Here is a 15,897-nt window from a genome sequence, read left to right as displayed (position 1 = left end):
GACCTGTCTAATCAATCACTTAGTTTGAATCATTAATTGTTTAATGCAAATGTTTTTAAAGAATGGCCAACTAGAAAAAAAAATTCCCCTGAAAATATTTAATGTAAATTACTCCTTGAGATAGTACTTTTTACAAAAGGTTTGTCGGGAAACGCCTTTTTTTAGGGGGCAGGGCAGCAGGAGGATGGGGACAGGATATCAGAAAATGATATGATTGTTTTTATTTCAATGAGAATAACAAGGAATCCCACCCGTCCCCCCCACCCCCAATTTGTTTTATGTAAAAATACTTCCAGCATAATGAGCAGCAGTCATCAGCAGGAGGTGACTGAGCCCCAGGAGCCTAGAGAGTTCTCTTCAATCCAACTACTTCTGTGCTCTCTCACGTGTTCAGAACCATCGGCCAAGACCACAAATTCACCTACTGATCACATCTTCTTTTCTCTCTCTCAAGGCTTCGGTAATACAGCCAAAAGATTACCGTGTCAAAAATAAGAACAGATTCTTATAAACATAACGCTGTCAGCTCGTGTGGGGTAAAACTCAGGAAGGCACACAATAAATAAAGCAGACCCTGTCTCTTCGGAGGGTTTGCAGTGACCTCCGGGGTGGGGGCCGATCTGTCAGCAGCCGAGCTTCCAGCACTGGTGTAGTGTTGAGGACCACCATGGGAAGGTGGGAGTCCCTCCTTTACTAAGTCCTGTCAGTATACAGGTTCACAGAATCAAATGCAGGAGGAAGTCCTCTCCTTCCTATCCAGCGCAGAACCATCTGCAGTAAGGAGGACCCCCATTCCGAGTGTCGCCACAGCCAGGTTTGCACAAGTCAATTTTCCGTACACTCTTGTCGAGTACTGGTGGCAAATTAGTCCACAGGATTCACTTGGAGATCGCTTGGAAAAAATAAAATTGAAGGTTGTAGCTCAGTAAAACAATAAAGTGCTTTCAATGAGAGTAGCTGTTATTTACTGGTTGTTTCTTGTTCACCTGAGGCACCGAAATCAACAATATGAAAGGTGACAATATTTATTTACTAGGAGTAAAAATTGAAAAAGCTTGTTTCTACTAAAAAGCCTGCATTTCTAAAATGTACTTTTCTATTGGTCCCATGTCTTCATGTTACTAAGTTTTAACTCACTGCTGCGTAAGGAAATAGTTTATGCCGGGGTGGGGTGGCAAACACGAAGACAGAAAAGGGGCGGTCCATAAACATCCCTTAAGGATTCCACATGTGAAGGTGTGACCAAGGGGCTTCCATCAAAAAAGATCAGGCCCCCATGCTGAATCCAATGTGTGTCCAGTCCAGTGGAGACATGGATTGGCTTCTGGAAGGGTCCACATAACAACCTAAGAGTTTATTCTAAGTCCACATGCTTGATAACTGCTATAATACACTTGCATCTTCCATGGCCTCGATCCACCTGTAAAACAGAAGAGAGGGGATACCTGTTGTCTTGACTCTGCCTGTGACTTTGGTCACAGAACCTGTAAGTGACTAAACTAGATTGCCATTAGCCTAAGGTCAGGAACCATGTCATATTCATATTTGTTGCCCAGCATTTAGCAAAGGCCTGCAACACAGTGCAAAGGTTTGCTGGATCAATGCATGCCTGTCTGAATGGATCATCATAAACTTAAAAGAATCACACAACTGGGATTCGGGAGTTCGCTGTTCTGTTGTGGCCCAAAGGGACTCAATGGGAGAGGATGGCTGGAGAAGAACAGAAGCCAAAGTCCTGGGAACACCCTGTTTCCTTCTGAAAGAGAGGCAAGAAATACAGGACGAGGTATTTTGGTACCTCTGAGCTGAATTGGTGTCCTCTGCTCTGAAGCTATAAAACAGGGTTTTCTTGTGGTAAAGGTGGAAAACAGGTCCTACTTCATTGCTGCCCTCTTCCTTTTCCGGGGCAATGGTGAACCCGAGCAGAGGCATACTCTCCATGGCCACTGTGTCCTGCAGAGGGCAGAAAGGAAAACTGGTATTAAACATGGCACTACGTCCAGTCAACAGCTTAGCACTCACTGACAACTCCAATTTAAGGTGCCTGATGAGTCCTTCTGGGTGGAGCATGCTTGGGCAACAGTAAAACAACCACACACATATTCTTCACCCACCCTTCCTGTCAGGACCAGGCATGAGGAGAAAAGGAAACTTAATTATTTTGTGACAGCCTATTAGAGTCCAGGCATTTTCACCTTCACATTATCTTGTTTAATCTTCACAACAATCATAGAAGGTGTCACCCCCATTCTAAGAAGAAAATGAAGGACAGAGAAGGTAAATAACTCCGCAAGATCACCCAGCGAGTAAGGGGGAGAGTGAGAATTTAGACTCATGACCACCTTCTAACCCCACATGCTTTCCTCTGATTTGATCAGTCAGTGACTGACCTATTTTTCTACAGTTACTTCTGATAACATATTCTGTACTCACTGCCCCACGCCCTGGTTCGTAGGGCCTCTGTATGGAGCGCTCAGGGTGTCTGCGCTATGAAGACACTAACAGTGCGATGAGGTGTACCCAGAGAATATAGAGGGACCTTAAAATCATAGTGCTAGGAAAAAGAGCTTTTATATATAATATGTACACAATATGTATATAATATGTACACACATATTTATGTAAAAATACATATTCATAAACAATACAACTTTACAAAACCACACAGAGAGATGTAATTAATCAAGCATATTAGAATGCTTGTGGGAGGAGGAGGGAGGGGAGAAGAGTTTGTGTATAAAAGGGAATCGATTTTTAAAGATTGCTAGATCAAAAACCACATTTGACAAAATTCAGCATCCACTCATGATAGAAACTCTCAGCAAACTAGGAGTAGAAGGGAGCTTCCTTCATCTGATAAGGGCATCTATAAAATACAGCTAACATCATACTTAATAGTGACATATGGAATGCTTTTCCCCTAAGACTGGGAACAAGGCAAGAGGGTGTTCACTTTTTCCGATTAAATTCAACACTGTTCTGAAGGTCCTAGGCATTGCATTAAGGCAAGAAAAAGAAAGAAAAGACAAAGATCAGAAAGGAAGAAGTACAACTATCTGTGCTTACAAAGGACAGTATTGATTATAATATAAAACTACTAGAACTAATAATGAATTCAGCAAGGTCACAGATTAATCAAAAATATTTTTCTTTTTCAAATAAATTTTTCTTTTTTTTGTTTTTTGTTTTTCGGTTAATCAATTTTTAATACTAGCAACAAACAACTAGAAAATGAACTCTATACAAAATTGTATCCAAAAACCAAAATACTTAGCAATAAAATTAACAGAAATGCAAGAACAGAAGTGTAAGACTGCTATACTAAAAACTACAAAATATTAAAAGAGACATTACAGACTAAATAAAGATTAATACCATATTCATGAATTGAAAGGTTCAATATTGTTAAGATGCCAATTCTCCCCAAACTGATCTATAGATTTAACAATTCTCTGCCATAATCTCAGCAGTTTTGGTGGGTTTTTTTGGTAGAAATTGACAAGTTTATATGGAAACACAAAAGACCTAGAATACCTAAGACAATCTTTAAAAAGAACAAAGTTGGGGACTTACACAACCTGACTTCAGGCTTATGATAAAGTTACAGTAATTATGAGAGTATGGTGGCATAAAGACTGATAAACATATCAGTGAAATAGAATAGAGTGCCCAGAAATAGACCCACACTTATTCAGTCATTTGCTATGTAAAAAAGACACCAAAATAATAAAATAGGGAAAGTCTTTTCAACAAATGGTGTTGGAACAATTGAATATCCATATGGGATAAAAATGAAATTTGAAATAGACCTAAATAAATGTAAAAGCTAAAACAGTAGTTTTCAGAAGAAAATACAGGGGAATTACTTTGTGACTTGTAGGAGACAAAAGTTTCTTAGGACATAGAAAGCAACAGTCATAAAGGAAAACGTGGATAAATTGGATTTCATTGAAGTTATAAACTTCTGTTCACCAAAAGATTCACTCATTAATAAAATGAACAGGCAAGCCCCAGTCTGAGACAGAATATTCACAAAATATTTAGCTGACAAAAGACTGGTATCCAAGATACATAAAGAACTCCATAACAGGAAGACAACCTACTTTAGATTTAACCTACTTTAGATTTAACCCACAAGAGATTTAAACAGACATTTTTCAAAGGGAACTATAATAATGGCTAATAAGCACATGAAAAATATCATTAGTCACTAGGAAAATATAAATTAAAACCACATCGAGATATTACCATACCCTCACCAGAATGGCTAAAATTAGAGACTGACAATACCAAGTGCTGACAAAGAGGGAGAGCAACCAGAACTCCCAAATTTACGTCCATTGTTGTGGAGCGTGTAAACTGGTCCACTCGTTTTGAAAAAGGTCTGGTAATTTCTTATAAACCAACATACAACTTTCTATGATCCAGAAAGTCCAACCCTAGGTATTTAGCCAAGGTGAAATAAAAATCTACTTTCATACAAAAACCTGTATGCAGGGGCCGGCTCAGTGGCTCAGGCGGTTAGAGCTCTATGCTCCTAACTCCGAAGGCTGACAGTTCGATTCCCACATGGGCCAGTGGGCTCTCAACCACAAGGGTGCCAGTTCAATTCCTCAATTCCCGCAAGGGTTGGTGGGCAGCGCCCCCTGCAACTAAGATTGAACTTGGCACCTTGAGCTGAGCTGCTGCTGAGCTCCCGGATGGCTCAGTTGGTTGGAGGGCGTCCTCTCAACCACAAGGTTGCCGGTTCGACTCCCGCAAGGGATGGTGGGCTGTGCCCCCTGCAACTAGAAAAAAAAATGGCAACTGGACCTGGAGCTGAGCTGCTCCCCTCTGCAACTAAGACTGAAAGGACAACAACTTGAAGCTGAACGGCACCCTCCAAAACTAAGATTGAAAGGACAACAACTTGACTTGGAAAACAGTTCTGGAAGTACACACTGTTCCCCAATAATAAAGTCCTGTTCCCCTTCCCCAATAAAAAGAATCTTAAAAAAAAAAAAAAACCTGTATGCAAAAGTTTAAAGTGGGTTTATTGATAAATACCCTAAACTGGAAACAACCCAAATATACTTCAAATAGTGAATAGATAAACAAACTGGTATATTCACAAAATGGAATACTACTCAGCTATAAAAAGGAATGACCTATTGCTATATGCAATGTGACTGATTCTCAAAAACATCATACTGAATGGAGGAAGTCACACATGATTCCAGTTATATAAAGATCTAAAAGAAGCAAAACTAATCTATGGTAGAAAAAAATCAGAACAGTGTATTGCCTCTGGGACAGGGGTGACGTGGGAATTTATAGGTGTATGCATGATGAAAACTCATCAAGTAGTACCTTTAAGACACTATTTGTGCACTTCATTACATGTAAATTGCACTTCAAAAGGAAAAAAGTTACACAAATATTGAATCCTTAGAGGGAAGTATACTTTGAAAAGCATCAAAAAGTAAGATGGATAGAGGGATGAATAAATAGATACTTGATCAAGGAAGTATAGTAAAATGTTAATAATCTAGTTGATGGCTATATGACAGTTCACTGAAAATTCAACATTTAATGTTCAAAATTTTTTAATAATAATAAAACGTTGGAAAAAATTAAAGAGAGTCCTTCGATTTTCTGACAGTCACTTTCTCCCGGGACTGTTACTGAATAGCAAGTTGCATCAACTTTGGGTCACCTCAGGGAATGTGACATGTTCATAGCAGTAGTACAGACAGTGCCAACTGGCTATCCACTTTATCAAACTTTTTTCTTTGATGGAATTTAAAGCTTGGTCCCATCCCTGAAATATGCTTATTGAGAAATTGTACAAGTTCCTCTCTGGAAAAAACTATTTTGGAAACACACTTAAATTCATCTTCTAAAAATCAACCTATGTCGTCACTTCCATGACAACTGTTGCTCAGAACCTAGAGACTTTGGGCTTTCTGTTCTCAGAATTCACTTCTCTTTGGTGGTTATTTATCACTAGTTTTTGTTCATCTAAGCCAGCATTTCTTCCAAAAGTGTGTCCTGTGCAACAAGAGCTCTATGTGATGCTCCATGAAGAAGGCCTGTGGTCAGACCGGTTTGGGAAATCTCCACGTCTTAGAGATCCACGATACGCCTCATATATGACAGATCCTGAGAAGTATGACTGAGGAAGTCCCACTCACTGCCTACTCAGGGTTCCCTCAGAACCCCATTTTCAGAGGACACTGGCAAGTGACCTGTGGACTACCTGCTCAGGAAGATGCAGCTCTGGGCTGCAGATGGACCGTACGTCACATTTCACTTTGTTCTGTAAAGACCAAAATTCTCCTCAGTGTAGAAAGTCCCATCTGTGGACATGTGAGTGAAGAGCCCCCTTGGGGAGGGCACAGCTCACACAGCGCCTGAGTCACTCAGACCCACAGTGGGTCCCCTCTGTCTGTGTCCCTGCTGGCTGAGCTCTGAGGACAGGGCTGATTGCAGCTGTCACAACTGCAGGTCCTTTGTTAGGGCAGCTGTATGTCCTGGAGAAAGAAGTGGCTTCTGCACACTCGCCAGCGTCTGTGGTCAGGGGAGAAGGCTGGGGCCCTGCGCTCTGTGTACATCCTCATGGAGTGAAGCACCCACCCTCTGCAGCTGTGCAAAATGCACTGAAGTCCCATTTTCAAAGCAGGCTTAGCGTGTGGAAGCCACCAGATGGTGGGACCTGGCCATGGAAATCTTCCACATTATCCCACAGGTTTATCCTGTCAGGAGCCGCCTGATGTACAAGCACAGCCCATACCTGTCGACTCCGGAAGCAGGCTTCCTCTCCAAAGCCCTCTCTCCTATATTTTAGAAGATGTAAATGTAAGATGTTCTACAAAAATATAAATTAAGTTTTATTTAACAGAAGAGTTACCACAGTAGTTCCCTGATACAAGAAACGCACAGATAAAAAACACTGGTATCTGCCTTCAAGCTGCTGAATTTTGTCCCAGAACAACTGAAGTGGAGAGCAGGAAGCAGCTTTCTCTTATGGAGAGAGAGCCTGGCTTGTACTGCATGCTGGACCTGTGACATTCACACACTTTGGTGCACATGTCAGCATGCTGTACCACCTTATCTCCACACAGAAACGGTCAATTCCTTAGATTTGGGACAGATACGTGGCTGTGTATCCACAGCAACGCTCTTGCCTGACGTGAGAACTGGACCCAGCATCCAGGCTTTCACTGCCCTGAGGTGACAAGGGCTGGTGCATAGCCCACACGGACACCAAGGCTCCAGCTTAACCAGCAGGCCTGCAGGGAGGGAGGAGAGAAAGCGTGAACCACCACTACCTCACTGGCCATGTAGGTGTAGAGCACTTTGCCTTTGATGACAAACCAGAGCTTCTTCCAGTGCCTCTTGCCTTTCTTACACCGGCTGAGATAGCCACTGATGGCGGAGCCCTCTCCGGAGGCGGCCACCTGGCAAAAGGAGGGCAGAGTGGTCAGGGCACCAGGTGATGGGCACAGTTCAAACAGACAACATGGCAGGCAAAACAGATGGCAGAGTGTCTACACTGCTTTGAAATCTAAGACCTGGATGAAATCTCAGGATCTATCTGGCACGTGAAACGCAGCAAAAGTGTACTGGTTTGAGACTCAGGATTTCCTGAATGGACCCAGGAGACACAAGAGACAAAAACTGCCTATAGGAGTGCTGCCCCCTAGTGGCGTTTTAGATTCCCAGTCCCTCTTCCTAAGCCCCACACCCCCAAATTATGAAACTTCTGACACCTGGGGGAACGGTTTTTCCTTCTAAAATTGATTCTTACATGTTTCAGCTTATTGATTTCTTGCATTTAAGGAGGGATCCTCTTTGTACTGTTTACCTAAAGGTTTTATGATCTCCTGCCTACTGAGATGTGTGAACCCCTCTTATTGGTAGTAATCGTCCATCAGACAGGCTTTATGTGGGGCTTAAGCACACAGGCTTGGAGTAGTACCAATCTAGGATTCCAATACACGCACTACCTGTTTATAGACAGGTAACGTGCAATTTCCTTATCTCCGCTAAGTAGGTTTCCTTACTAGTTAAATTGGAATTACATGATGTAAGACAGGTACCTGACAAGTACAGCGCCTGACCCCACAGTAAGTGCTCCATAAATATTAATCTTACTACTAGAGCAAGAAGGCCAAGTTCAGAAATTATTTCATCTGACTTTCTCATTTTACAGATGGGGAAATTGAGGTCCAGAGGAATGGAGGGATCTACCCAAGGTCAAATCCCTGCTTAGTTGAAGAGAGGTAAGAACTCGCATCTCTCAGCAAATACTCCAGACGTCGACAAACTTCCATGTAGGGAAAGGAAACCACAACCAGCTCGGGCTATTTTGAGAAGCACCAGGAGAGGAACCTCCCCCAGAGGTCCGGGACTCACCCTGCTGGAACATCTCACAGAGTGAGGAAGGCAGCACCGATAAAAGAATATGGCAGGGGAAACCAATTCTGCAAACTCCCCTTCTGACAGATACTTGGGGGGGCAGCATTTCTGCAGACTTTCTCATGGGGAGCAGGTCTTACTGCTGAGGTAGAGGGGAGAGAAGGAGAGAGGGCGGCAGGAAACTCGGGGACACATTTCTCTGGGGGCTACTGCAGATCCCACTGGGTGCAGTCTTTTTAGATATAGAAAGGTTGTCACTTGGGGCAAAAGTTACCAAAGGGATGGCTGGGGGAGAGCCACAGGCCCCAGAATCAGAGCAGCCTAGCAGGGTAAGAAGAGTGGTTCTCAAACTCTGCCTCCGTGGAACACTCAGGTTCTATGAGCCCGACACATATAGACCACCAGCACAGCGAGAGTGAGAGGGTGATCTTTTCTAGATTTGTGCAAAACATGAGATTTATGTGTATGAACAAATGTGAAGTAATATCTAAGAGAAATTAAGCGGGAAAATATATAGGAGATTCAGTATAATATGTTATCTTTTGGGTAAAAAAAAGAATCTATGAATGTACATCTTTATTATGTATATGCATTAAAATTTCTGGAAGGATCCGTAAGAAACTTGATGGTGATACCTTTGGGGTGGGTGGGACTGAAGTCTGGGGAGGTAGAGAAACTCATTTTTCATCATATATTCTTTTGTGCTTTTTTGAAAAACACTTTTTTTTATCATGTATGTTATTCCCAAGATCTTTAATATGCAAAAGGAATTAAGTTAATGCATAGAACTATACCCATTAAAATTTTTCATCTCCTAACACTTTTTAAAATCCTTCCCTCCTGCTACTTGATAATGAATATTAATGAAAAAACTCAGAAACAGCTGATCACACTTCCTTTGACAGCTTGTATATTCATGGCACACATTTGTTTATGGCTGTGATTAGAATTTAGATGTATAAATCTGGTCCTATTTGCAGGATGGAATTGAGTTTAGCCAATTCTGAGGTTTCCCACAAAGAGTGCCAGGGCCTCCAGCAGGCTCCCACCTGAGCCCATTTGAGACCCCCAGGGTGAGAGGATGTACGGCTCAGTGGGCCTGCCCTGGGAGAGCTAAGCCAGGACTGTAGCTACTTTAGTCAGAAGAGCCCCAGTGACCTGTGCAGTCCCCTTGGGTACTAAGTCTAGGCTATGGGGCAGGAGAGAAAGAAAGCAGAAAAAAGAAAGAGATGGGAGAGGCAGAGAGAAGGATGGGAGGGACGTTGCCTAACACCATCTACAATTGTCAGGTCCCACCTTCTGCCACCAAGCTGGCATCTTCTTGGACATGACCAGGACACAGGCACTGTCCTTGTTAGTGGTGAGTCTGTCCTCATAGCAAGAATATATCCCATGAGGGGTCCTCTTTGTCCCAAAGAGCCTGGTCAGTCTGGAGTAGGACCATGAACCTTCCAAATCCCCTGCCCCCCGTGCAGGCAGTCCTACCTGCCTTACCTCGGTCAGGGCTGAAGGGACTTTCTTCTGCTTCTTGAAGGTCGAGGGGTTCATGCTGTGGAAGACGGATGAGAAGGCACTGCTCGAGAAGCGGGGGGAGGACAGGGGAAAGCTCATGCTCACGGGCCGCTCTGTAACCAAGACAAGTCACAGGGGAAGGGGCTGAGTGTCTGCATGGACAGGTACGCATCTTGCTTGGAACACCGATTCCTGTAAATAAGAGCTCCCAGGCCTTCCTGAGATGGCAACTGGCCTCACTCACCATGGGGGTTAAGTGTGCCCAGAAAGATGGGCACAGTCCCTTCTGTGGACAGAAAGGCCTGAAGGCCAGGAAGGAAGGCTTTTCCTCGGTGCTGGCCATCGCTTCTCTCCAGTGCCCCAGAAGGCTGGGGCTGGGCTGTCTTCTCTAATGGCCTCGGTGGCCCCATGGAGAACTCTTTGGTTTAAAGCCCAGGATACACTTGCTCTCCCTCTGGCCCAGCTCTGCTTGGACAAAGGTTGTCCCCTGAGCACAGTTTCTCAAAAGCCAGCTCCACTTCCTCAGGCAGCTTTATCAGAGGGCCCTTAGCCCTCCCCTGCCCCAACTCCTCTGATACCCATCTCACAATTCTTATCTCAAAAAGGCCCCACAGAACACAGGCCTACAGAACATTCTCGAAAAGAAAAGAGAGATTCCACGGCGAAGTAAACGTGTTACCCTGTTTACCATCCCTGTCACCAATGGCACAGGTCCAGTGTTTCCCAAACTGGGCTGCTCACAGAACGCTTCATGTGGGAGTACCTATCGATTTTCCAAGGAACCAACATTTTGTAAAATGGTGCCCCATGTATGAATTGAACCCCTGGCTCTTCCTTGAAGGCTACTTTTGTCCTGAGCCTTTCTGGGAAAATGGTTTCAGGCACCAACCATGGGGCAGGGAGAAGCCCTGTGGGCCACCAGGAAGAAAGGGGAGGGTGGTCCCCAGGTTACCTCTCATTAGGCCTGGGACATCGCCGCCCCTCTTCTTTAGCTCCCCATAGCAGCCATCGCAGACCTTGGCCATCCGGTCCTTGAGGTACTTCAGAGGGTACTTGTTTCTCGAACAGTTCCGGCACACAATCTGCAGACCCGGTTGGGGACAAACGTCAGAGTGGTTCTCACCAGCTCGGTGCGTGCAGAAGGTCAGTATCCTCTCTCCTCTGCCACCTGTCCCCCACCTCCTCCAGGGACTGTGCTAGGTCCCCCTGCTTTTCCAGCATAGCTACGTAGCTTGTGTGCAAGTGCGATCCGTTTTTCTGATGAGCCCTTAACCATGACACGATACTCTCTCCAAGGACAATAAGCATGTATCTAACGATTTTCTTTTGGGAGCGTGGTAGTGCCATGGAAGGGGCCTGGAGTGTGGCACTGGTGTGAGGACATCAGTAAAGTGGGAATGAACAATTCCTGCCTTGCAGGGCTGAGCCTTGCTCAGCTGGCACGCAGTAGCTGCTGGACGCCCCTGAATCCCCACCCATACCACCCCTACGCACCCACCCCCCCAGACAGGGAGACTCACCTTGCCGCAGGCGTGGCAGTGGTGACGCCTCAGGGTGAGGGAGAAGTCGCAGCCGCAGTTCATGCACATCATAACGTGTGTGACAGGCACCAACGTGGGGGGCCTCTCCCCCAGGCTGACCCCCAGCCTCTCCCGCATCTAAAGCAAAGGAATGGGGTGAGCAGTGTGGTCAGGACACCTGCAGGATGGGAGCATCCGTTCCAGTATGGGGTGTATATGTATGTGGGGCGGGGGGGTGTCCTAATTCTACGACCCGCCCCGCTGCCCTCTCCTCCCTGCATCCTCCAGGAAGCACGTCTTGGGTTAGAAGCAGAGCCACCTGGAGGTGCTATGCTCCAGGCTGGGGCTGCGCAGTGACAGCTCCCGAGCCGGTGGGACGTTGTGGGAGGAGGACGAGGGGGAACCAGTGCCCTGAGGGAAGGAGCTGCAAGTCCTCCTCAGGGTGTGTGGCCTGCCCAGGGAAACCCAGGGCTGTGCAGCGGGTGTCAGGGGGTCCCAGGGCCCCCACTCACCTCCACGCTGTGGTGGAAGGCAGCCAGAGCCTGTGCCTTGTAGTCCTCGGGGAGGGCTCTGCTCAGACAGCCGTGCCACTCATCCCGCTCTGCACAGGAGCTGTGGGTGTGAGCTAGAGTGAGCGAGGGTGCACGAGGGGACCGAGGCCCTGCTGGCCCCCGCTCCTTCCCCCACGCCTGAGCCTCCTGATGTCTGAAATCCAACCAGCATCACTGGCTTCCTGCCAGACAAGTGCAGGCTTGCACCTCAGCACCTCCATCTGCTAGCAGGGTAGCCAGGGAACGCTGACCTCTCCAGGCCACTTCTTCACCTGTAACATGGGAATGCCGACACTCTCCTTTAAATCCCAGGGCTTTTATGGGGATGAAGTGACATGTGGGAGTTAGACAGACTTTGTCAACGTCAAAGCAAGGGGTGTTCGGGAGGCTCTGAGGGGCCATGCTTGAAGAGGGACAGGTGGGTGGGGGCAAAGGAAGAGGGGTAGACAGAACTTGGCAAAGGCCAAGGTCCCAGGCTCTCCAACTGCCTCCACACTTTCCCACAGAACTTCCCACACACTAACTCATCCAACAAGCTGCCTTCCCACATCCCAGCTCTGTGCCTGGCAGGTTTCCTGTGTGGTGACGGCCACACTGGACTGTGAGCTGCTCCGGAGTGACAGCAGGGTGGAAATTCTCACAGGCCCCACTAGGTGTCGCTGTCACCTTGCACTAAGTGTGCAACCTCAGCCAGAGAAGGGACCAGGAGGGAGAAAAAGTAGCGGCCAGCCACATGCTTGTCCCTAAAAGATGTATGGGTCCAGCTGTCCCCTGGAAGCTTCAGTGTGAAGTATCTGGGTTAGCAGGAAGATGACCAGCTTGTCAGTGACAGTAGCTCCTTGAGGCCTCTGGCCAAAGGGCAGTGCCTCTGCCTAAAAGAGAGGGGCAGCCCCACCTGAAGGGCTGAGCCTGGCCTGTCACCATCCTGACCTCATGGCAAGCAGAAACCATACCATGGGTCTCCTCAGGTCCCTGATTTTACCTAGAGATACGGGGAGGAGAGGCCATGGAACCCCAGTCAGGCATCACCTCACTCTCCCAGATGAGGGGGTCACTCCTTGGAATTTTCAAGGCTTCTTCTACCCCTCAGTCAGTATATAGGAGTAGAGAGGCGCTCTGGGTCACACAGTCCTGCGTTTGAACCCCAGTTCTGCCTCACATGGCTGTGGGACCCCTCTTTAGGCCTCAGTTCCCCAAGCATGGGAGGAGCTGCAAGGCCCAGCTCCAAGGGTGGTGATGAGGGTGAGAGGAGGGCCTGAGACCCCGCAGGAGCCCAACGCTCATCACTCCTGTCATCACCACCACTAATGCTTGTCACCAGCTCACCACTCTCCTACCAGAATGGGAGCTCCCGTCGAGCACACCAAGGCTTAAATCGCTAGTGGCTGCAGCACAGGACCTGGCACTGAGGGGCTGAAAATGCTTAAGGACCCAGTGCATCTACGAGACAGCATGTGAGTCTGCGTGCACATCCCAAGTCACACCCAGGACCTCCACCCCACACAAAGGGCACCGCTGCCACCCCAGGGTTATGCACTCCCCGAGGGAAGATGCCCAAACCTTGGGAACCCTGTTCCAACCCCACCACGCCCAGTGCAGTCCTGGCAGCAGTCACACCTCCCTGGTTTCTGAGCTCAAGCTGGCCTTGCCCTGAAAGAAGGCGGGGTGTGGGGAGTGTGTGGGGGAGCTCTTTCACTGACTAAAGCCAGTGAGGACAGACCCCTGGGCAGCCTGAGGGCCTGGAGAAAACACGGACAGAAAGGCCACACTCCAAACCAGGGAAAAGCTAGATGATGAATGCTCACTCGTCATTTTACTCTCCAGACACATAAGCCTAAAAGCAGATACTAAGAACTAAGGTATACAATGCATTTTTTACTTGCCTTAACTTTTTGTGTTGCTGTAAAGACCCAATAATCCATCAAGTTTTACGATCATGAGATATTGTTATTGTTATATTTAAAAAACAGGCTCTAGAAAGCCCCTGAAGTTCTTTGTCAAATTTTATGTGCATGAACATTTTTTTTCAGGGGAGAGAAGCCATAGTTTTATCAGATTCCCAAAGTGGTGTGTGATCCAAAAATGGTTAAGAAACACTGAAAAGAAAAAAATGTCCTTTGATCTAAAGAATACCAAAATAAAAACAAAGATACACCCAGCATTTGTTATTCCAAACTTTCCCACCTGTAAACTCTGTCCCTTTGTCCCCTAGGCCCGCCCTCTTCCCACATCCCCATACCTTGCAGAAAGAGTCAGGCAGGACTCGGGAGTCTCAATCTTCAGAGCGTAGGGCACTTTCTCCATCACTGGGCGACTGACCTGGAAACCAACAGCAGCGCTCAGGGTGGGGGCAGGGAAGGGCAACCATAGGCTAGATTCTTCTTCTGGTCCTGCCCCTGCCCCTCTCTGAGCCCCCTCAGATGCTTAGAGACATGGCAGGCGCATGGGTGCGTGCGTGCGTGCGTGCGTGTGTGTGTGTGTGTGTGTGTGTGTGTGTGTTGGGGGCCTGGCTGCCTACTCCAACTCTGATTCCATGGTCTTTGACCACCACCCAAGCCCAGGAAGGTTGTGGAGCTTCCATCTCAGGACCCAGCCTCCAGGAGTAGAGTACTGCTGCACGAGTACCTGCTCAGTGACCTTGCCCAACTGGCTCCTCAGTGGAACCTTTGGAGGAAAAGAGAACCAAGCTCCCCACTGAGAAAGGTGCTTCCTTCATCCCCTTACTCATGTAAAAGCACCTCCAGGAGGAGAGAGCCCCAGTGCCTCTATGGTTCTCTTCCTACTTCAGTGTTCCCCGCTCTGGCCCCCTCACCACACTGTGCCAGAACTAACTTCCTACAAATGCCTGCTCTTAAGAGATAAGCCCAGGAATGCCCATTAGCTCCCAGCCATCCCTGTTATTCGGGCTGAAGTTACACTGAGTGGGCCACACATGAACAGCCCCTCTTCCTTCTTGTCTCTGTGCCCTCACCCACGAGACCGTCCAGCTGCTCTGGCATCTCTCTTACATTTGTTTAAGAAATATCTGCCACTTGAACAGGTATTTGCACCCCCAAGTTCCTATCAGCATTATTCACCACAGCCAAAATGTGGAAGCAATCCAAGTGTCCGTCCCTGGGTGAACGGATAAACAAACTGTGGTCTATACATATAATGGAATATTATGCAGCCATAAAAAGGAAGGAAACTCTGACACATGCTACAGCATGGATGAACCTTGAGGTCATTATGCTAAGCGAAGTAACCAGTGGCAAAAAGACAAATACTACATGACTTTATTTATTATGAGGTGCCTAGAGAAGGAACCCTCATACACTGCTGGTGGGATTATAAATTGGTGCAGCCACTATGGAAAACAGTATGGGGATTCCTCAAAAAATTAAGAATGGAACTACCATATGACCCAGCAATTTCACTTCTGGATATTTATCCAACAATATGAAAATAGTAACTCAAAAAGATACCTGCACTCCTATGTTCACTGCAGCATTATTTACAATAGTCAAGATATGGAAACAACCTACGTGTCCATCAGCGGATGAATGGATAATGTGGTATATACACAATGGAATACCACTCAGCCACAGAAAGCATGAAATCTTGCCATTTGTGACAACATGGATGGACCTTGAGAGCATAATGCTATGTGAAGTAAGTCAGAAGGAGAAAGACAAATAACCTGTGATTTCACTATATGTGGAATCTAAAACAAATAAAACAAAAAGAAATTCATAGATACAGAGGACAGATCGGTGGCTACCAGAGGGGAAGGGGCTTGAGGAGAAAACGAAAGGCGTGAAGGGGGTCAACTGCATGGTGATATACGGATATCAAACTATAAAGTTGTGTACCTGAAACTTACATAATAAAAAAGTTTAATATATAAAAAAATCATAGAGACAGAAAATAGGATA

At 46.5% G+C, this 15,897-nt stretch overlaps 1 protein-coding gene across 3 annotated transcripts in view; it reads right to left on the bottom strand.

Moving 5' to 3' along the window:
• Nucleotides 1–269: 269 nt before the first annotated feature.
• The window catches only part of FGD5 (FYVE, RhoGEF and PH domain containing 5), a 154,788-nt gene continuing 139,160 nt past the window's right edge, over nucleotides 270–15,897 (bottom strand). For all 3 annotated transcript variants that reach the window (XM_033132117.1, XM_033132118.1, XM_033132119.1), the window contains exons 14-21: nucleotides 14,223–14,302; nucleotides 11,945–12,044; nucleotides 11,433–11,570; nucleotides 10,865–10,994; nucleotides 9,895–10,025; nucleotides 7,311–7,439; nucleotides 1,799–1,953; nucleotides 270–1,420 (exon numbers count right to left, since the gene is read on the bottom strand). In XM_033132117.1, coding sequence (XP_032988008.1) covers nucleotides 1,384–1,420; nucleotides 1,799–1,953; nucleotides 7,311–7,439; nucleotides 9,895–10,025; nucleotides 10,865–10,994; nucleotides 11,433–11,570; nucleotides 11,945–12,044; nucleotides 14,223–14,302 — 900 coding nt within the window. In that variant the 3' untranslated portion in view covers nucleotides 270–1,383. The remainder of the gene's footprint in view (nucleotides 1,421–1,798; nucleotides 1,954–7,310; nucleotides 7,440–9,894; nucleotides 10,026–10,864; nucleotides 10,995–11,432; nucleotides 11,571–11,944; nucleotides 12,045–14,222; nucleotides 14,303–15,897) is intronic.

Source organism: Rhinolophus ferrumequinum, chromosome 17, assembly GCF_004115265.2.
Source record: "Rhinolophus ferrumequinum isolate MPI-CBG mRhiFer1 chromosome 17, mRhiFer1_v1.p, whole genome shotgun sequence".
Lineage (NCBI taxonomy): Eukaryota > Metazoa > Chordata > Mammalia > Chiroptera > Rhinolophidae > Rhinolophus > Rhinolophus ferrumequinum.
This window is presented reverse-complemented; position numbering and strand designations above follow the sequence as displayed.